General features: G+C 36.0%; 1 protein-coding gene and 1 long non-coding RNA gene across 2 annotated transcripts in view; both read right to left on the reverse strand.

Annotated features, from left to right (window-relative positions):
• The window catches only part of LOC128547855 (uncharacterized), a 28,627-nt gene extending 20,596 nt beyond the window's left edge, over window positions 1-8,031 (reverse strand). The window contains exon 1 of the long non-coding RNA XR_008366706.1: window positions 7,860-8,031. This is a non-coding gene — a long non-coding RNA (uncharacterized LOC128547855). The remainder of the gene's footprint in view (window positions 1-7,859) is intronic.
• Window positions 1-20,915, reverse strand: part of LOC123529122 (uncharacterized) — a 33,532-nt gene extending 12,617 nt beyond the window's left edge. Inside the window, exons 1-2 of the mRNA XM_045309336.2 lie at window positions 20,767-20,915; window positions 6,218-6,322 (exon numbers count right to left, since the gene is read on the reverse strand). Coding sequence (XP_045165271.2) covers window positions 6,218-6,302 — 85 coding nt within the window. The 5' untranslated portion in view covers window positions 6,303-6,322; window positions 20,767-20,915. The remainder of the gene's footprint in view (window positions 1-6,217; window positions 6,323-20,766) is intronic.
• Window positions 20,916-22,072: the final 1,157 nt, after the last annotated feature.

The following is a 22,072-nucleotide window of genomic DNA, read 5'->3' on the forward strand; positions in this document are numbered from 1 at the left end:
TAATTCGGTACACAAAACTATGCAAGTGGTCCAAATTTGAAGGCTGTAGCTTGAGAAATGTGAAAGTAGGTCACTAAGTCAAAATCAAGGTCAAATTTCACTTCAGAAACAAATCTATGCATGTAGTCCAAAACTGAAGCCTGTACCTTCAAAAATTTGAAAGTAGGTCACTAGGTCAATGTCAAGGTCAAAGTTTGTTTCGGTACACAATCCTATTCATGTGGTCTAAATTTGAAGCCTGTAGCTACAGAAATGTGAAAGTAGGTCACTAGGTGAATCTTAAGGTCAAAGTTCATTTCGGTACACAAAACCGCAAGTGGTCCAAATTTGAAGGCTGTAGCTTGAGAAATGTGAAAGTAGGTCACTAGGTCAATGTAAAGGTCAAAGTTTGTTTCGGTACACAAAACCATGCATGTAGTCTAAATTTGAAGCCTGTAGCTACAGAAATGTGAAAGTAGGTCACTAGGTCAAAATTAATGTCAAATTTCATTTCGGTACACAAAACTACGCAAGTGGTCCAAATTTGAAGGCTGTAGCTTGAGAAATGTGAAAGTAGGTCACTAGGTCAAAATCAAGGTCAAATTTTATTTTGGAATACAGAACTATGCATGTGGTCCAAATTTGAAGCCTGTACATTCAAAAATGTGAAAGTAGGTCACCAGATCAATGTAAAGGTTAAAGTTTGTTATGGTACATAAAACCATGCATGTGGTCCAAATTTGAAGGCTGTAGCTTGAGAAATGTGAAAGTAGGTCACTGGGTCAAAATCAAGGTCAAATTTCATTTTGGAACACGAAATTGTGCATGTGGTCCAAATTTGAAGCCTGTACCTTCAAAAATGTAAAAGTAGGTCACTAAGTCAATGTCAAGGTCAAAGTTTATTTCAGTGCACAAAACTATGCATGTGGTCCAAATTTGAAGGTTGTAGCTACAGAAATGTGAAAGTAGGTCACTAGGTCAAAATCAAGGTCAACTCATGTCAAGGTTCATCTTGCCACTCAAAACCATACATGTGGTCCAAATTTGAATGTTGTAGGTTATTGACAAGAAGTTTTTAAAAGCTTTTCCCTATATAAGTCTATATGAACCATGTGACCCCAGGGCGGGGCCATATTTGACCCTAGGGGGATAATTTTAACAAACTTGGTAGAGAACCACCAGGCGATGCTACATTACAATATCAAAGCCCTAGGCTTTGTGGTTTGGACAAGAAGATTTTCAAAGTTTTTCCCTATATAAGTCTATGTAAACCATGTGACCCCCGGGGCGGGGCCATATTTGACCCTAGGGGGATAATTTGAACAATCTTAGTAGAAGACCACTAGATGATGTCACATACAAAATATCAAAGCCCTAGGCCCTGTGGTTTTGGACAAGAGGTTTTTCAAAGTTTTTCCCTATATAAGTCTATATAAACCATGTGACCCCCGGGGCGGGGCCATATTAGACCCCAGGGAAATAATTTCAATCATCTTGGTAGAGGACCACTAGATGATGCTTCATACCAAATATCAAAGCCCTAGGCTCTGTGGTTTTGGGCAAGAAGATTTTCAAAGTTTTTCCCTATATAAATCTATGTAAATTATAGAAATAAACAAAGGGCCATAACTTACTAAAAATTTGTTGAACCAGTCTGATTTTCAGGGGGACACAACTAGGGTACCAATACATCATTCTGACAAAGTTTGGTCAAAATCCCCCTGGTAGTTTCTGAGGAGATGCGATAACGAGAAATTGTTAACGGAAGGACGCCGGACCACGGACGCAGAGTGATTTGAATAGCCCACCATCTGATGATGGTGGGCTTATAAGTCTCAGACGTGTATCTGTCCGTGAAAATTAAACGTATATCTATTCTGCCATCTAGCAACGTTTATTTTCTTCTGGGGTTTGTGTACTTATGCGGCTGTCTAAACAATGAACTTGTTATTGTCCGTAAGTATTGACCTGGCACTCCAGTATTTTCGGGCGTTTTCGTTATTTTACGCGATATTTTGTGTCTTGAAAATATCTAGATTTATTAAAATAATCAACTTAGATAACCAACGGCACAGTGTTGTAGTGGTAAGCCCTCCGACTTGAAATCGCGATACCAGAGGTTCGAATTCATTTCTAACATTTTTTATATAATTCCGTGTGTTTGTATTTGTATCTATTTCACATTATTTTATGAAACATTTCATTTTGTGTCGTTAACAACAGTTCTTTGAATTGTCCGTTGAATAAATGAAGGAATGAATAAATGAATACTTGTCCGGTCCTGAAGATTTTAAAAAACATTTTGTAGAACGGTTTTATGTACGTAGAAGAATGTTGATGGATAGCAGAGTATTTCGTTGATAATCATGTTGTGACAATTTTCCGTCTATTAATTTTAGTGATAAAATAAAAACAAAAACAATTTGGTCAGATGGAGGACTCGAACACACAACCCTGAGATTAGTGCTAAAACGCTTTGTCCGCCCAGCTGTACCTGCACATGATCCATGATGGTATATAATTGGTTTTTCAATAGTTATATCGTGATTTAGGCACGGGCACCGAAAATTAATTTACGGAAACATACGGAATATTCATGAGTGCCAGGTCAATACTAACGGACAATACTCTAAGCTAAACCTTTATCAATAACATTACATCGTACCATATTAAGAATTTAACGAACTGTAAATTATAATTTGCGTTGCTAAGATATATAGATACATCCAAATAAAGACTTTTTCAATTTTTCCACCTCCCAACACACGTAATTCCGGATTCATTACATCAATGTAATATAAAACAAGAGCTAGCAGAACACGAAATACCACCATTGATGCATTCAGTAACTGCATTTGTAAGGAACAGAAATTATTTGGTCACTGTGCACTGGACATTTGACGTACTGACCTCAAATCAATGATTATGGGTCGTTTACCAGTCATAAGTAACTAAGATCTTAAACAAAAGTATTCTCTAGTTATTTGACAAAAAAAGTTCTACTGTTCTGCAAAAATGTCTCTTTGACCTTTGACCTACTGACCTCAAAATCAATAGGAGTCATCTGCTGGTCATGATCAACCTCCCTATCAAGTTTCGTGATCCTAGACCCAAGTGTTCTCAAGTTATCGTCCTGAAACAGTTTAACCTTTCCGGGTCACTTTGACCTTGACCTTTGACGTACTGACCTCAAATCAATGATTTTGGGTCATTTACCAGTCATAAGTAACTGTGATCCTAAACCAAAGCATTCTCTAGTTATTTGGCAAAAAATGTTCTACTGTTCTGCATCAATGTCACTTTGATCTTTGACCTACTGACCTCAAAATCAACAGGAGTCATCTGCTGGTCATGACCAACCTCCCTATCAACTTTCATTATTCTAGGCCCAAGCATTCTTGAGTTATCGTCTGGAAATGATTAAACTGTTCCGGATCACTGTGACCTTGACCTTTAATCTACTGACCTCAAAATAAATAGAGGTCATCTGCTGGTCATGACCGACCTCCCTATCAACTTTCATGATCCTAGGCCCAAGCGTTCTTAAGTTATCATCCGGAAACCGTTTACCTGTTCTGGGTCACTGTGACCTTGACCTTTGACCTACTGACCTCAAAATCAATAGGGGTCATCTGCTGGTCATGATCAACCTCTCCATCAACTTTCATGTTCCTTGGCACAAGCATTCTTGAGTTATCATCCGGAGGACGGGGTGGGGGCATAATAATGAACTTGTGTAACAAGAAGGCCAAGATGGCCCTAGGTCGCTCACCTGAGTAACACACCATAACAGTGTAAACATGTTTTACCTAGTGATTTCATGGAGACAAATATTCTGACCAATTTTCATTAAGATTGGACCAAAACACGTAGTCTCTTGAGTGTAAGCAAGCATTTTCTTTGATTTGACCCAGAGACCTAGTTTTTTTTACCCCACATGACCCAGATTCGAACTTGTCCAAAATTTCATGAAAACAAACATTCTGACAAAGTTTCGGGAAGATTGGAGCAAAAAAGTGGCCTCTAGAGTGTATACAAGCTTTTCCTTCAATCAGACCTAGTGACCTAGTTTTTGATCCCACGTGACCAAGATTTTAAATCATCCAAGAGTTCATGATAACAAAGTTCTGACCAAGTTTTATAAAGGTAGAATAAAAAATGTGCCCCTAGGGTGTAAACAAGCTTATTCTTTTATTTGACCTGGTGACCTAGTTTTTGATCCCACATGACCCAGATTAAAATTCGTGCGATATTTCATGCAGAAAAACATTCTGATCAAATTTCATACACATCAAAAGAACAAGAGTGTTAAACAAGCTTTTCCTTTGATTTGACCGGGTGACCTAGTTTTAGATCCCATATGACCCAGTTTCGAACTTGGCCTAAGAAGCATCAAGATAAACATTCTGACCAAGTTTCACGAAGATAGGATCATAAATGTGGCCTCTAGGTTGTTAAAAAGCTCTTCCTTTGATTTGACTGGGTGACCTAGTTTTTGATCCCATATGACCTAGTTTCGAACTTGGCCTAGAAATCATCAAGATAAACATTCTGACCAAGTTTCATGAAGATAGGGTCATAAATATGGCCTCTAGGTTGTTAACAAGTTTTTCCTATGATTTGACCTGATGACGTAGTTTTTGACCCAACATGACCCAGTTTCGATCAAGGTCTAGAGATCATCAAGATAATCATTTTATGCAAGTTTGTATCAAATCAAAGCATAAATGAAACCTCTATATGGCTGAAAGGGCCAAAATAGAAAATTTTACCCCTTTCAGGGGCAGTAACTCTAGAACTCATGAAGGAATTTAGCCGGTTTTCGAATAGGACCGAGAGCTTATTATGACTTATGTGTAAGTGTGGTTAAAATCAAATAGAAAATGTCACTTCTACCGTGTTCATTAACAAATTTTGGCTCTTTCAGAGGTCAATCAGGGGCGGTAACTCCGAACCTATGAATGGATCTGACAGATTCATCATAGAATCCAAGATTTATTGTTGTTGAAGATATTTTGCAAGTGTGTATCAAATCAATCCATAAATGAAATCTCTATATGGCTGCAAAAGCCAAAATAGCAAATTTTGGCCTTTTAAGGGGCCATAACTCTGGAACCCATGATGGGATCTGGCCATTTTTCGACTGGAACCGAGATATTATGCCAATACAAGTTGTGTGCAAGTTTGATTACAGATGATTGCAAAATGTGGTCTCTTTCGTGTTCACAAGCCAAAAATAGCAAATTTTGGCCCTTTAAGGGGCCATAACTCTGGAACACATGACGGGATCTGGCCAGTGTTCGAAAGGAACAGAGATATTATGCCAGTACAAGTTGTGTGCAAGTTTGATTAAAGTTGATTGCAAAATGTGGTCTCTATCGCGTTCTCAAGCCAAAAATAGCAAATTCTGGCCCTTTAAGGGGCCATAACTCTGGAACCCATATTGGGATCTGGCCAGTTTTCGAAAGGAACCGAGATATTATGCCAATACAAGTTGTGTCCAAGTTTGATTAAAATTTTGCAAAATGTGGTCTCTATCGTGTTCACAAGCCAAAAATAGCAAATTTTGGCCCTTTAAGGGGCCATAACTCTGGAAATCATGATGGGATCTGGCCAGTTTTCGAAAGGAACCGAGATATCATGCCAATACAAGTTGTGTGCAAGTTTGATTAAAATTGACTGCAAAATGCGATCTTTATCGTGTTCACAAGAAATTGTGGACGGACGACGGACCAAGGGCAATCACACTTTGTAGACAAATACTCGAATTCAATATATTCCTATAAAATCTGTTACCATTGACACGTGTGTAGTTAAAATGTAGTATCTGAGAACCTGCTTTCAAGATCTAAGTTAAGAGACATAATTTTTACAAAATATAAGTTCGAGTTATGTAACTTGTCCATGGAGGTCATCTAATAATGCCGTAGACAAGTGTGAAGTTTGAAAGAATTTGGCAAAGTAGTTTCTGAGTTCATCTAATGATGCTAAAGACATTTGTGAAATTTCAAAGTATTTGGCCGGGTAGTTGTTGCAAAACCTGCGTACTGCAAACTTTTGTGACCCCGACGCCAACTCAGAAAAAAGGGTAATTACAAAAACTTTACTATTTGAAATATTTCAAATAGTCGAACTAAAAATAACTTGATGGTACTCATTTCATGCAAAGGTATATTGGAGCCAAGGATCAACAGGGGCTCTAGTCTGAATCTGAATTTGAATTTGAATGTTGACTTACCTATCGTTGTAGTTGATGTCGCATAATTACACTGTATCCAACAAATCAACACAACTATTAACTTTGTAAAGACACGTTCGTCCATTTTATTTTCGTCCACTTATTCTGAAAAGAGAATAAATGTTTTCGATTTACAAATGCTGCTGTATGAACATGCAAGATATTTGTTCGAAGTGGCGGCGCGTGCGTCCTGAGTTCTTAAAACACGAAATCCACTGCAGACAATGTTGCCAATACTGGCTAAGAGGTTATAACACACTAAATAGTTGTTGTTCTTTATTCTATATAAAATTGACAATGACCGCAGCACACATCAGGACCCATTTTAAATGTCTGTAACCTACATTTTCCTGAAGAGTATTGTCAGTGCTAAATAAAAATCAAAAGAAAAGTGGGGGTCATGTTTGATGCAAGAAAAATAATTTCAGTCAAACACACAAACTGCAAAAAAAGCTAAACAAGAGGGCCATAGTGGCCCTATATCGCTCACCTGTTATCATTGCACTTAAGGACAAGAAGGTCAAAAAATCATAATCAAGATCAATCAAAAGAATCATGAGAAAATATAGTTGAAATTTTCTTAAAGGTACAGGTATGTCAAAACGTACCTAAAAATTGGAGGTACCATCCATGTTGTTTCACAGGAAAGTGGTCTCGGTTTTTTCCTAAGGCCAATAATAAATCAAAGCCTTGAGATGTCTGGTGGTTGCGGGTTTTGCTAGAGTTATTTTCCTTTTATATGCCAATCTATAGATGTATAAGAAACAAATACTATGTGCCTCATATCTAAGATAAACTCTGTCTGACCTTACATGAACAGCTGGAAGTCAGTGATGTAACCATGGGCTGGAATACCTAATCATTGACAGATCTTACATAATCTAAATGGCCAGTGTGAATGGATAGAGGATGAATAAGAACTGCTTGATCATTGATAATTCATTCGCATTGTTCATGAATGGGACTACTTTGTGTAGCACATGAACAAATTCCTTTGGATGTGATTTGGAATCAAATAAAGATGCTACATGATTGTCAGAAATACACTTAACTTTGGTAGCGGAATAAACCCGCAACCAAAAAGTTACTAAATAAGCTATTTATAGTAACGTAAAAGGGAAGTAATTAAAAAAAAATTATTGTAAGTGAACAAAAGAAGGATCTGCCAAATAAAAACAAGAGCACTGCAATGCAACACAAATGCAGAGCAATATACACACAAAACAAAGTCATATGACATTTGACCCGTAAGCGTGACCTTGACCTTGAAGTGAGCCATCCGAAACATACCATGCGCTCTGCACATCGTTTTGATGAGGTGAACATTTGTGTCAGGTTTCTTTGAAATCCTTCAAGGGGTTCAAGAGTTACTGAGCGAAGCTGCTATTGTGCAGACAAGGTCAAAATAGCTAATTCTGTCCCTTTCAAGGGGCCATAACTCTGGAACCTATTATGGGATCTGGCCAGTTTAAGAAAGGAACCAAGATCTTATAGTGACACAAGTTTTGTGCAAGTTTGTTTAAATTCAAATCATAAATGAAGCTGCTATTGTGCAGACAAGGTCAAAATAGCTAATTCTGGCCCTATCAGGGGCCATAACTCTGGAACCCATAACGGAATTTGGCCATTTCAAGAAAGGAACAAAGATCTTGTGGTGATACAAGTTTTGTGCAAGTTTGATTAAATTCAAATCATAAATGAAGCTGCTATTGTGCAGACAAGGTCAAAATAGCTAATTTTGGCCCTTTCAGGAGCCATAACTCTGAAACCCATTAAGGGATCTGGCCGGTTCAAGAAAGGAAATGAGATCTTATGGTGACACAAGTTTTGTGCAAGTTTGATTAAATTCAAATCATAATGAAGCTGCCATTGTTGCAGACAAGGTCAAAATAGCTAATTCTGGTCCTTTCAGGGGCCATCACTCTGGAATCCATACCAGAATCTGGCCAGTTCAAGAAAGGAACCAAGATCTAATGGCGATACAAGTTGTGTGCAAGCCTGGTAAAAATCAAATCATAAATAAAGCTGCTATTGTGCAGACAAGGTCAAAATAGCTAATTCTGGCCCTTTCAGGGGCCATAACTCTGGAACCCATAATGGAATCTGGCCAGTTCAAGAATGGAACCAAGATCTTATGGTGATACAAGTTGTGTGCAAGTTTGGTTAAAATAAAATCATAAATGAAACCACTATTGTGCAGACACGAAATTGTGGACGGACGACGGACAAAGGGCGATCACAAAAGCTCACCCTGTCACTATGTGACAGGTGAGCTAAAAATGAGACCCCAAATGATGTGTATGATCTAAGTTTCCATGAAAAATTTTGTCATGGTATTTCATTATGAAAATGCTACCTACATGTCAAGCATAGATCTGTCATGTGATTTTAGCAAACAAAATGCGAATAAAATAAAGAAAATAGCTCTACAGAGCAAAAAAAACTGAGAACTATTTGTATCCGCCGTTAGGAGACTACCATTTTTTTCGCGCCATCTTTCTGTTTAATGTTTATATGCCTAAGAACAATATTTCAAAATTTCCATCAGTTCAAAGCATGCCTTTATACACTTATTTTAGAACTTCATTTTGTAAACGCCACCAACATATGCACTTAAATGTCTAGACTTTACAAATAAATGACAACAATATAAAATAATGTCTTTGTTACGTCATATCTATGAAATTAATCAATTAATTAATTAATCGAATCAGAGGATGAGAATCAAGTCAGACACCGTTTTGTTATATCGTTTCTATTCTGAAACGTCTTTCATTAACTAGGAGGCCTCCTTGACCGAATGGTTAAGGTCGCTGACTTCAAATCACTTGCCACTCACCGATATGGGTTCGAGCCTCACTTGGGGCGTTGAATTCTTCATGTGGGGAAGCCATCCGGCTGGCTTACGAAAGGTCGGTGGTTCTACCCAGGTGCCTGCTCGTGATAGATAATGGACGGAGCGGCACCTGGGGTCTTCCTGCACCACCAAAAGCTGGAAAGTCGACATATGACCTATAACTGTGTCGGTATGATGTTTCAACACAACAAAAATATATAAATTAATGCATTTAATATAGTTGATCAAATGCGGAAAAACCCTTTCTCGGCGCCTGTAAGGTGCAAAAATGTTGAATGAAAATATGCAAGGGATATTTTTCATATTCAGAATTAATTATATATTAGCTCGACCGTAATGAAAACTAACAGCTTACAGAGCAACAATTCAGACAAGGAACACGGTCTCAGCTGGACCGCGATACCCATTTGGCGGCCGCACCCTTTATAAGCCCAAGACGGAAACAAAGTCACCGAATAACAATTCTTAGGCACTTAAGTTCATTTATGAATGGTGATCTTTTTCACACACGCGAACAAACATGAAACATTTGTATTGCACGCATGGCGGTTACATTAATGAGTTTCAGTTCAGTAAAGGCGAGATTGTATTGATCATATTGGTAACATCAGTGTAACATCACATCAATACATTCAGTGCCAAACTGTCTGTGAACCCGAGACATGAAGCCTACATATGACATTAAATTGGACACGCACTATTTGACAACGGTTGTCTCTGGCTAAAAAGCTTAAAATATGCACATGTCGAAAATGTCCTTTTCAACAGAATGAGCGTATTTTATTCATGCTTTGTTGCACCTCAAAAAGTTAGCAACGCATTTTGGTAGTCACTACCAAAATTCGGCCGAGTTTTGGTAGTCAGTACCAACATGCGTTACATTCAACGCAGTTTGGTAATTTACAAAAATGTACTACCAAAATGCGTCGGATATGTACATATCCACCGCAAAACGGTATTAATACATAATGATCTCATGATTTACAAAAAGAATATTTTGTGACGAATGGACAATATTATTTCAAAGAGCGTCATGATGGAACTTAGCCGATCATCCGACATTGACCTTTTGACCTTGAAAATATAACGGCCCTAGGGATTCAGTCAAGCAGGACCATTGGAACACACGTGAGAGAGGTCAATGCAACACTAACTTTGACATACATCGAGAGGTTTTGAAGTATTGCATAGGAAGCGTCGTTTGAGCCCCCTTTCACACGCTCAGGAATTTACATTTTCGATGTTTTTATCCGAAAACTATATCTCGGGAGTGGAACTCCGAACCCCCTCCCCTACGATATTTAAAGGGGATGATTCCTCCTTTTATCGCTCTCTTTTGTGCGTAATGTAAAAATGAGCTCAGCCCCTGATGTACAAAAAACCCTACTAAAATACGTTCCATTCCATGACCCTCAACATATCATATGAACCCTTGCAACGCAATTTGTCGCTACTAAAACTCGGTCGAATTTTGGTAGTGACTACCAAAATGCGTTGCTACCATTTTGATGTGTAACAATGCTTTAAAGAATATTTTGTCTTAAGTGCACATTACGTTTGGTGTAACATTTTTGCCATGGGTACCAGAAGGAGAGGACAAAAAGGTTAGACCGAAACGACTGTTTTGTCGTGTCCACGGGGAGAAGGGTAGATTTCACTTGTATCTAAGTGTACTCGGAGTGAAGGACACGACGTTTTATACATTCTGCCAGTATAATAGTTCATGTGTTCGCCCATAAAGTTTCGTTATTTCGCCTTAAATATTTCGTGCCCTCATGTCTTTGCGTCGGCACGCGGGGACACGAAGACACGACCAATTAGTAGCTTTTCGTCCTAACTTGTCGTTCTACATGTCCTTGTCCAAAGACACGAAATGGTAGAAATCTGTCACCATAGAAAACATAGGTAATGCAAATCAAGTGGGATCTTTAATGCATAGATATTAAGTATGATTTCTTCTGGCAAAGCAGGCCTATTATCAACGGCTTCCCAGGCTATGACACTGTCCTTTAGGATATTCACGTCTTCAACTTCTTTTGTTTATGACGAGTAGTTTGTTTTACATTTAAGCTTATTTATAGTGGTCACCAGTATCATAGATGGGTGATTCTTCCGTGAGACTGTTAGTAATTTGAGCAAATTCTGTGGAGTGTCAGGAGTAAAGCACCTATATTCAGAACTCTCATACTTATGTTAGTAATTTTCGGCGGAGGAGCGGTGCATCGAACTCATTAACTCTGGTTTCTAGTCTGAGAGTATAATCGCCCGCTATCATTTATAGGTCCAAAAGTACTAAACAGGTAATCAAGCATCACTTCCGGGCTAATGGCGGGAAAATCCTCACTTTTCCCAGAAAAAGTGGCATCAATTCATGTTTTATGTAAGCCAGTTCCGGTTTTTATTTCATTGTGGACCTATACTTGACATTTTGGTAGCATTTTCAAAGACATTTTTGCATTTATAGAAATGTAAACAAACTTTATTACCCATGTGTTCATACCCACATTTTAGCTGTCAGTTTGGAAGGTATTCCATAGTGTTGACCTGTCAGACAAAAAGTCTCTCTTAGAAGATACATGCCCTACTTTTCTTGGTGTTTTTTGGTGGTTTATATGTCATTTAAGAACATAAGGCTATAGTAATTCTTTTTTAAAATGGGTGGCTATGTGTTACAACTCTCAGAAGATTGTTAATTTTATATAGCACATATAGCAAATTTATTTACTACTGTATAGCCTATACCACTTTAGTAATTGTAACTCCGAAATCACGGAACTGTGTGTGGTTAATTGGTAGCTCTATATCTCTAATACAGTTGAAAATGTCTTATTACAACACTAACCGACCAGTCAAACTTTCAGTATGTAGTACAATGTTCTGAGTGAAATACTTAATGATAATTGAAGCTCATTAACTAAATTACTCCAGTTCCTAATAAAAACGATGCAACTATCCATTTACATGGATAGCAGACCACTAAATTTATATATAAACATGTCTGGCATGGCTCGCAGTACGGACATGGGACGTGCTTATCTATCAGAGGACAGTCGATAGAATTCAGTATAGCTAACGTTGTAAATTTTGTGTACTGATCGACAAAAATATTCACATTTGGATTTTCAAAACATGAAGTTTCATATACAGCACCACATAGAGAATTATTAAACTGCAAACAAATCTTTTTGAAACGTGACAGGTACCTGAACATTTACCCGGCCAAATTTCTAAAATGGACTGATCCATCATTCGACGCCGCCAGGAGGCGGCGTCGAGTATATGGGATACACTTTTATTTTGGACCATGTAAAGATAGTTATGAATAGATTCAAAACGATAAACAGAACACAGTGAATAGTATGTTAAAAGACCCACGATATTGCACAATAGATTTAAGTGAATAAACAAAAAATGGCAAAAATAAAACATCAAAAATGTATGTTATGCAAATTATCATGTGATATAAAACAATGTTATTTGTCACTCCTCTACTTACTTGAAGAGCAGAAATAATATTTTTATTTATTTATTTGTTTATTTAAAAATTCATCAAAATGTTGATCCGATTTATTGATAAGGGAGGTTACTGTAAGTCAAGTTTTCTATTTCTGACCTTAGTATAACCTATACTTGCCAGATACAATAGCAAACAGTGGGTTATTATGCTTGCTAAATTTCTTGTAACCAGACACTGACATATTTCTAGTAACCTTTCGGTTCAACCAAAGAGGACTTCAGGTTCACCATTCGTCCGAATAAAACCCTGAATTCTATGATATTCCAAAAGTATTTAAGAAAGGTTCATGACATTTGCTTTGTGTATAGGGGCAATATGCATGTTATATCATTCTTTTCTTGGACAAAAATGTTGGTTGCTTTGGCAACGGAAACAGTAAAATACTGTGTATAATCTGAATCCTGAAATCTATAATATAGGTGACTACGGTCCATGAAACTTTATCAGTGAATAGAAAATGATAATAAAAATAATAGATTCTGTGAACCACAACTTTGAAATAATTTTCAGCATTTTATCATTTCCCAACAAACTGCATTTATGTGAAATCTCATACACATGCACCTGCATATAAGAACTTTCCACAGGTGCTGACCTTAGTTGATGAAATAATAACTTTAATTTTGTATGTAAAATACTTCATTATCATGTTTATTCTGGACTGTTTTAACAGTCTATAACATAATATTGTATTATGTGCTAATGATGATAATCTGTAACCAGCCAGTCTAACACAGTAATAATTAGGTAATTTCTCATATTGCATTATTATACTAATATACTTCAGACACAACACTTGCCGGCGTCTTTGAATGCTTGCATCAATGAATTTCCTTGTTCAGTTTGGGCAGCACCACTTATTATTCAAAGGGGTGTTCGACTGAATAGGAACAGCGCAGACCATGATCAGCCTGCACGGACTGGTCGCAAAGGCAAAACCACCTGCTGCCAGCAGGCTAAAGGTCAAATATAATGCATTCCACAGCAGTGTGTTTTATTTCTCTGTTAACTCATCGGATTTTATTGGTTTTCGTTACCATAATCATAGTTAATTATATTTAAAAAAAATGAAGTTTTATCCAATGCACTTCATTTTTGTCCTCTCAAAAGTCCGTGATTTCTTGTCATACATGGTACATAAAACGGCGAAATGTCATAAAAACAATTTCAGATATTAACTAAAAAGTCTTAGTGAATCGGACTGCATGATACCACGAAGACCGCACCCTGGCCACTAAGCCTTTCTTGTCTTGTTAAAATTCAAAGAATAAACTATATCAACCTCGGTGTTAATGCACATCACCGTTCTCTACATGTAATGTTTTAGTACTTGATCTACAGCCAATAACATTATGTATGACATCTTTTATCCCGACAATCTGACCTTTCGTAAGAAATACAACAAGAGGGCCATGAAGGCCCTGTATCGCTCACCTGACCTACAGACCTAAAGATCATTAAGATTAACATTCTGACCAAGTTTCATTAAGATATGGTCATAAATGTGGCCTCTAAGGCGTTAACTAGCCAATTCCTTTGATTTGACCCGTGACCTAGTTTTTGACCCGACATGACCCAGAATTCGAACTTGACCTAAAATCAAGTTTAACATTCTGACTAGTTTTCATAGTTTCAACAGTCAAATGTCTCTAGAGTTGTTAACAAGGTTCCTTTGATATGACACTAGTGACCTGATTTTGAACCCAACTGACCATAGATTAAACTTGACCTAAAGATCATTAAGATTAACATTCTGACAAAGTTTCATTAAGATATGGTCATAAATGTGGCCTCTAAAGTGTTAACTAGCTTTTCCTTTGATTTGACCTGGTGACCTAGTTTTTAACCCGACATGACCCAGATTCAAACTTGCCCTAAAGATCATCAAGTTTAACATTCTGACTAAGTTTCATGAAGATATAGTCATAAATATGGCCTCTACAGTGTTAACAAGCTTTTCCTTTGATCTGACCTAGTGACCTAGTTTTTGACCCCACCTGACCCAGATTTAAACTTGACCTTAAGATCATCAAGATTAACATTCTGACCAAGTTTCATTATGATATGGTCATAAATGTGGACTCTACAGTGTAAACTAGCTTTTCCTTTGATTTGACCTGGTGACCTAGTTTTTGAACCTACATGACCCAGATTCAAACTGGACCTTAAGATCATCAAGATTAACATTCTGGTCAAGTTTCATTAAGATTGGGCCAAAATTGTGACCTCTAGAGTGTTAACAAGCTTTTCCTTTGATTTGACCTAGTGACCTAGTTTTTGACCCCAGATAACCCAATATCGAACTCGTCCAAGATTTTATTGAGGGTAACATTCTGACCAAGTTCATTAAGACTGGGCCAAAAATGTGACCTCTAGAGTGTTAACAAGCTTTTCCTTTGATTTGACCTGATGACCTAGTTTTTGACCCCAGATGACCCAATATCGAACTCGTCCAAGATTTTATTGAGGGTAACATTCTGACCAAGTTTCATTAAGATTGGGCCAAAAATGTGACCTCTAGAGTGTTAACAAGCTTTTCCTTTGATTTGACCTGATGACCTAGTTTTTGATCCCAGATGACCTAATATCAAACTCGTCCAAGATTTTATTGAGGGTAACATTCTGATTAAGTTTCATTAAGATTAGGCCAAAAATGTGACCTCTAGAGTGTTAACAAGCTTTTCCTTTGATTTGACCTGATGACCTAGTTTTTGATCCCAGCTGACCCAATATCGAACTGGTCCAAGATTTTATTGAGGGTAACATTCTGACCAAGTTTCATTAAGATTGGGCCAAAAATGTGACCTCTAGAGTGTTAACAGTCAAATTGTTGACGATGGACGGACGGACGGACGGACGACGGACGTTGACGGACGACTGACACAGGGCGAACACTATAGCTCACCTTTGAGCACTTCGTGCTCAGGTGAGCTAAAAACCGAAACTAGAAATTACCACGACACCAATTATCTCGGAATGCCAATATCGAAAAGTTCTTCAAATGATTTATTACAGCATTTCTCTTTTAGCTGTTTTTTACCAACTTTCAGTTCCTATACATTATTGATATATTCCAAACAGAAGCACACATCAGACCAGTAAACTCATGGTATCTGGATAAAAAAGAACGTAAAATCAATGGAATAAAACAAACCTGGTTCTGTTGTATGTGAGAGGAAGTAACTATTATCGTCTAGTCATTTAAACATACAGTGAAAGTAATTTGCAACATGCAATGCTTCCTGTAAATTTCTTAAAATATATACTACACGCCATGTTTTGCGGCATTAAGGTGACGACAATAATCAGTATCGTCTACTGTATAAATTTCTTCCCCGAATTAATTTTTATCACCAACATTCTGGACAACCCTACAAAAGTGTTCGTCATTGATAATTTGATCAGTACGTGATACAGGAGCTCAAATGCTAGAAACTAATCCAGTTTTTCTAATTACGGACAGACAAACACATTTAGTGCACTGTAAGGTGAAGACGGGGTGAGGTAGACTAGCTCCTAGACTATACTAGTTACATATTTTTTTTGAATTTTTATTTTTAAAATTGTGAATATAGGCAGTCTATATCTTAGGTCCAATGATAATATTAGAATCAGTTCACTGAGAAAATCTGTAAATTAGACTGGCATTTGTCACAATAACATAATTTTAAAAAAATCACATTTTTTAAATTTTGTGACAAATTCTTTGTAATCAGTCTAGTGGCTAGTCTAAGGGTGAGGGAGAGAGTATTGATCTCTCAGTCCTTGGTTTGGTTCTCTGGTGAACCTGGAATATACTTAACACTTACCCTGCTAAACTTCTATAATGAACGTGTCTATCTTTCAATTTGGACAGTATACCATTAACAGTTAAAATTTATTAATTTTATTTGGGTTTTACGGCGCACCAACACAGTATAGGTTATATGGCGCCAAACAGGACTACAAATTTTGGTTTAATATCTCATTTACATCGAAATAAAAACACAAGGTATGGAATCAAAAATTAACTGTTAAAAGGGGTGGTTTCCAAAAAGATACTGACTGAAAAGCAACAGTGCACATCATGACCAGACTGCACGAATGTGCACGCTGATCATGATCTACACTGGTCGCAAAGGAAGAATCACTCGTGTCCAGCATGACAAGGGTTAATCCGTTACTGAATAAGTCTTGAAGTAACTAATAGCAACTCGCCTTCCACTATATCAAACAGTTTGTCATATTGAAGCCTACATAGACTAGCCACTAGACTGATAATAAATATATTTCTACATTTTTCCCTTTTCTTGACGAAATCAATTTCATAGAGACAAAAGCAAGTGTATTTTAGAGATTTTCACAGAGGAATGATGTTGAAATTATCATTATGATATATTATGATATTGGACATAGGATATAGACTGGCTCAGTTCACTACATTTAATCATAAATATATATATATATATATATAAAGATATATCATAGTCTAGGAGCTAGTCTAATGCCTACACTTCACTTTTAAAGTAACAACAACAACAGCGTGACTCAATGAAATTTAAAATTACGTTAACGATCTTACGTGAAATCATAGTCTTATTTTTCTATTCTCATGTCTTACTAAAACAAAAGAAAATTGACAGAAAATGACCGATGGGGATCATTTATTTAGAAAAGTCGACAGTTTCTAGGCATTTGCTTTCGATATTTACAACTGTGACGTCAAGCGTTTTAAAGGTGGATAATCAGATTTTGGCCATGTAATGGATTTGTTCGAAACTTTAGCATCTGATCATTTACACTCATTTATGTTCACTTAACACTTAATACAAATTAGATTTTCACTGGAGGTATTTTTAAAACTTCATTTTCATATCCTGGTTGCCCGACCAAGATAGAGTTATTTTATCATAAGTATAAATTTGATAAACATACTTTGCCTAAGGAAATGTACAAATATTAGACATATTGTAATATATTTGTAAAATATTTACATTAAAAATTATGTATTTAGATGGAATTCATTAGAAATGCAAGTTTGAAAAATTATTATTACCTCCCTTTGCCTATCTTGGTTGCGCAACCAAGATAGATTGGAAATAAATGAATTCAGAAGCTACACACAGCTTTAAAACTTGCATTTTGGTTCAGATTGTTCAATAGTTGATATGTCTATCAAATGCAAATGTTAAACTAGACATTATATCGAAATAAAAAGAAATACCCAGCTTTTTATATACTTTCATATTAAAGGGGAGTAATTACAAAATTTTATAAAAATAATAAAATATACATTTCAAATAGGAATCTAACTCTATGTAGTCGGTCTTTTTGTTCCTTAAATAATTCTCTACCAGAATATACAAAAAGTAAAAAATGTCATTAAATATTGATTTAATGTGATTGACCACCTTTAAGAATGCATTTATGACAGTGTTCCAATTAAGACAGGTGTACAAGCTAAATGCTAGAGCCAGTGGCTTTGGAATGTACCAGCTAAGTTTAGCAAGTGCATGATAAAAACATAAAAATGATTACAAATAACATAGATGCAACATTATAATAGCCTGCATTACTGCAACAACTCAAGGCTCTTTAACTTGGCAGGCTTTCACTATACATGCTATAGCTAAAGTAAAAGGATAAAAATGGCACAAGCTATTTTAGCTAGTCATGCTAGTAGAAAATATTTTTGTTTGTGACTGGTTTCGTACAAAGATTAATCATTTAGTAGTTTTGGCCAGTAAAATATTATAGAAATAATTAAATATTATTGTTTGACTTTAGCTAATAGCTTTTCCTTTTTGCTAGCACTAGCTAATTCTATATTCTAGCTGAAAGATTATTGTAACTTTATATAAACAGCTTTTTCCAAAAAAAAAAATTGTCAAAAATAAACAGTTTTTCCAGTCATTTGCAAGTGTGTAAATCCCACAAAATACAAAACTGTTAAAGAAATCATAACAATTCATTAAGAAGTAGGTGCATTACCCCCCCCCCCCCCTTTACATTGAAATAAGAAAGATACATGATGAATGGAAGCTAGTATAATTGATTTAAAGTTCCATAAGGCCTTAAATTTTATGTTAAAACAGATGGAAAAGCTGTCCAAATAGACGGTATGTATAATTACAAGGGCTGAAAATCACTAGTTTTTGAACTTTTACAGATAGAAATATGAAGGGAGGTAATAAAAACAATGACTCTATAGCTTTTACTCTGTTTTATTAACGTTTCGGCCTTTATCAAAATGACAAAATCACGAGTAATACTCTACATCAGAGTGAAAACTATAGAGTCTTTGAACATTCGATGTGTAACAGTAAAACAGTGTTATAAAAAAAACAATGGTTTCAATAAAACTTTCTACAATGATAATTAATATTCAAACCTTTGATAAATATTCAAGAAAACAAGAATTGGAAATAGGATTTACTAAGAAATTAATTTATTTTATGGTCATTACGAAAATTTTACATTGTTGAGTCGTCTTTCAAACGCGCAGAAGCAAAAATAATGATCTGATGTGTCAAATAAAATCTGGCAGATTATCGGCAATGATAAATCTAAACCGGCGATCAGTAAACAACTTTTGCCGCCGTTGCAAAATCGATATCTTAAGCCATTTAAAAGATTTAACAAATAATCAGAAAAACCGATAATATCGATTATTGGTAAAATGTAAAGCTGGATATGCTTAATTAAGTTTAAACGGTCTTAATACTTTTACAAATAATATTTTTCTTACTACATACCGAACAAAATTCCTAAACATCGTCATACTTACATATACATATGCTTGAGAGACATAATCTGAGTGTAAGATAAAATCAGGCAGATTATCAACAATGATAAATCTAAACTAGAGACCAATCTTGTGTGCCCACCTTTGGGTATGATGTGACATTTCAGTACGCAGAAGCTATAGAAAAAATATCCAAAACCGATACTGATTGTCTCTCAGTCAGCCGATCACAAAGATGTAAGTTATAGTTACATAAGAAACTAGATCTACTGCTGGGATATGTAGGGAAGCTGTGAAACTATAACAACCACGTGACGAACAAAACAGAAGACAAAGAATATTTCTCAATCATCAAATACATTTGTAAACCGATCGATCCGCAAACAATCTTGATTACACACATGGGGTTTGTTTCTTGGAAAGCTAAACTTACAAGAAACAAACTTATGTCATAATCACAGACATATCACATGCAAATCAATGTAAAAGTGTTGTTTTTTATAAGATTCCACTTCCTGGTTGAGGATATACAAAACCAATGACACTATATTAAAAGCAACAGTAAACTCAGTCTTACGTTTTATCAAAGTTCTTTGGTTTTATGTGGCTTTTCTTCTGTTCTTGCAAATGTTTGTACATTTTTGTACATAACGAGGTGACGATACTTTTAAATATGCGCTCGTTATCGAATAACTACACCAGACATGGAATATATAGATATTTCAAACAGCACTGTTTATGATCATTTGACCCAAGGGAGATCGTTACATGCGGCAGTGATTCGAGTCATAATGGACCTGTTTGACGCCGAGAAATCAATTTTCTTTACAGCTCTGTTAGGCGTAAAAAAATGTTTGTTTCCGGTATCCCGACCTACTCTAAATTTTTGGCCCGACCCTATATGTTTTTATGGCCTTGGAGAATATATTTTACAACTTTTTAACAAAAAGTTGCAAAACTGCACTAATTATGCTTTAAACATGGCCAGTGATGTTTAGAAATCAACTTACTGATGCTCTAAATGCATAGCCCCCTTATTTGTATTCATTTTTGACACAAAAATATTTGTTTTCATTTTTTTTGCCACAAAAATAATTTCCGAAAAGTCTTCCTTAATAAAAAAAAATAAAAAACAAAATTTTCCGACCTACCTACCCTAATTTTTTTTAGCATGTTACCGGAAACAACGAATTTTTTAAGGCCTTAGAATTAGCACCTATTTTCTAAATTACAGACAAACCAAATCAATATACGAGACTCGCTTGTATAAATGGAATCATTGATCGAAAATTCGTGGGAAAAAGTCATATTTCTGGAAATATAAATCCTCAACATGACGATTCTCGGTGTACTAAAGTACTTTCATAAATCTGGTGTGCCGCCAATGTAAATTTTTGTGTAAAAAAAAAAAAGAACACTGTTGTACAGTGCGAAATACTTAATTGGCTTACCTTGTTAAAACGACTACAACAGTTTATCCTTGCAGACACATGTACCCTTCACTATTGGCAAACTAGGTTATACACAAACTGCCAGCTTTTTCTGGAATAAGAGGCTGCCCACGGGGTGCAATATTCATTCGATATCCAACTTACATAAATATCAACGAAAAACAGAGTGACGCACAGATGTGCGAATATTAAATGAATGGTTTTGATTATCTATCGAGAAATACAAAATAGAGTAACAGACGATGCTTAAAAATGATTGGATGCTGGGATGTGAGGCGCTGTTAGGATTCTCCGATATTACCAGGGCGTAGCTTAGCGTAGCCCCGCTGGGCACCAAACTATTCAGAATAAAGTTCCAACGTCAGCTAGTGGATTTGTTCCAAACAAATGATCTTTAAATACTTATTTTGATTTTCACTGAAAACATTTCTAAAATTTTATTTTCCTGTCCTGGTTGTCCAACCAAGATAGTGCTATTTTAGCAAACAATCGTATTATGCCTAAGCAATGATATGAATGTATTAATAAACTTTGATAATGTGGCAGTTGAGTCAAATAAGTCCAGGGGTGTTCAAAGATAATCCGTCATAAAATTGTGTTGGGGCTATATTGCAAAGTAATAATTAGTTACCTGTATTGGAAAATAAACAGTGTCTATTGTATTGAGGTCAACTGCCACATTATCTAAGCTTATTAATATACATAAGGACTATTGTACAGGCCCGTGTCCAGGATTTTTTTGCTGGGGGGGCCCAACCTGGGGTGGGTTCGGGAGGGGTGTCCCCTCCCTATGTCGAAATTTTTTTAATATGGCACATGAAAAGATGCATTTTCCTGCTACCTGAAACACATTTAAGGATGCATGAATGTATCCTATATTTAAGGAAAAGTCTATTTTTAATCATTTCATCAAGCCTTTTCAATGTATGTATGATTGTACAGACACAATGTATGAACTTCGTTTTTCTGTATGATACCCAGGTCTCAGTGTATTGGCTCTGATATCTACCAGTCCAATGTATAACCAGCCACCAGTAAAAAAAGAAGCTAGTGGTTTGAAAATCAACTTTATTTATCATAATAAAACAAACTATATGATTGTCAGCAATAATTATGCTACATTTTAATCAAATGAATAAAATTTCATTCATTTTACCCTTTTCTTTCAATCATAATATAAAAAAACTTTTTTTCTAATTAAAAAAAAAATAATTTGTGTAATTTCACTAAAAAGAAAGTTATCAAAAACTGCTCAAAATTGATATACAAAATGACATGATTTGTAGAAAAATGATTTACTAAGTTC

Source organism: Mercenaria mercenaria, chromosome 13 (genome assembly GCF_021730395.1).
Source record: "Mercenaria mercenaria strain notata chromosome 13, MADL_Memer_1, whole genome shotgun sequence".
NCBI classification, from domain to species: Eukaryota; Metazoa; Mollusca; class Bivalvia; order Venerida; family Veneridae; genus Mercenaria; species Mercenaria mercenaria.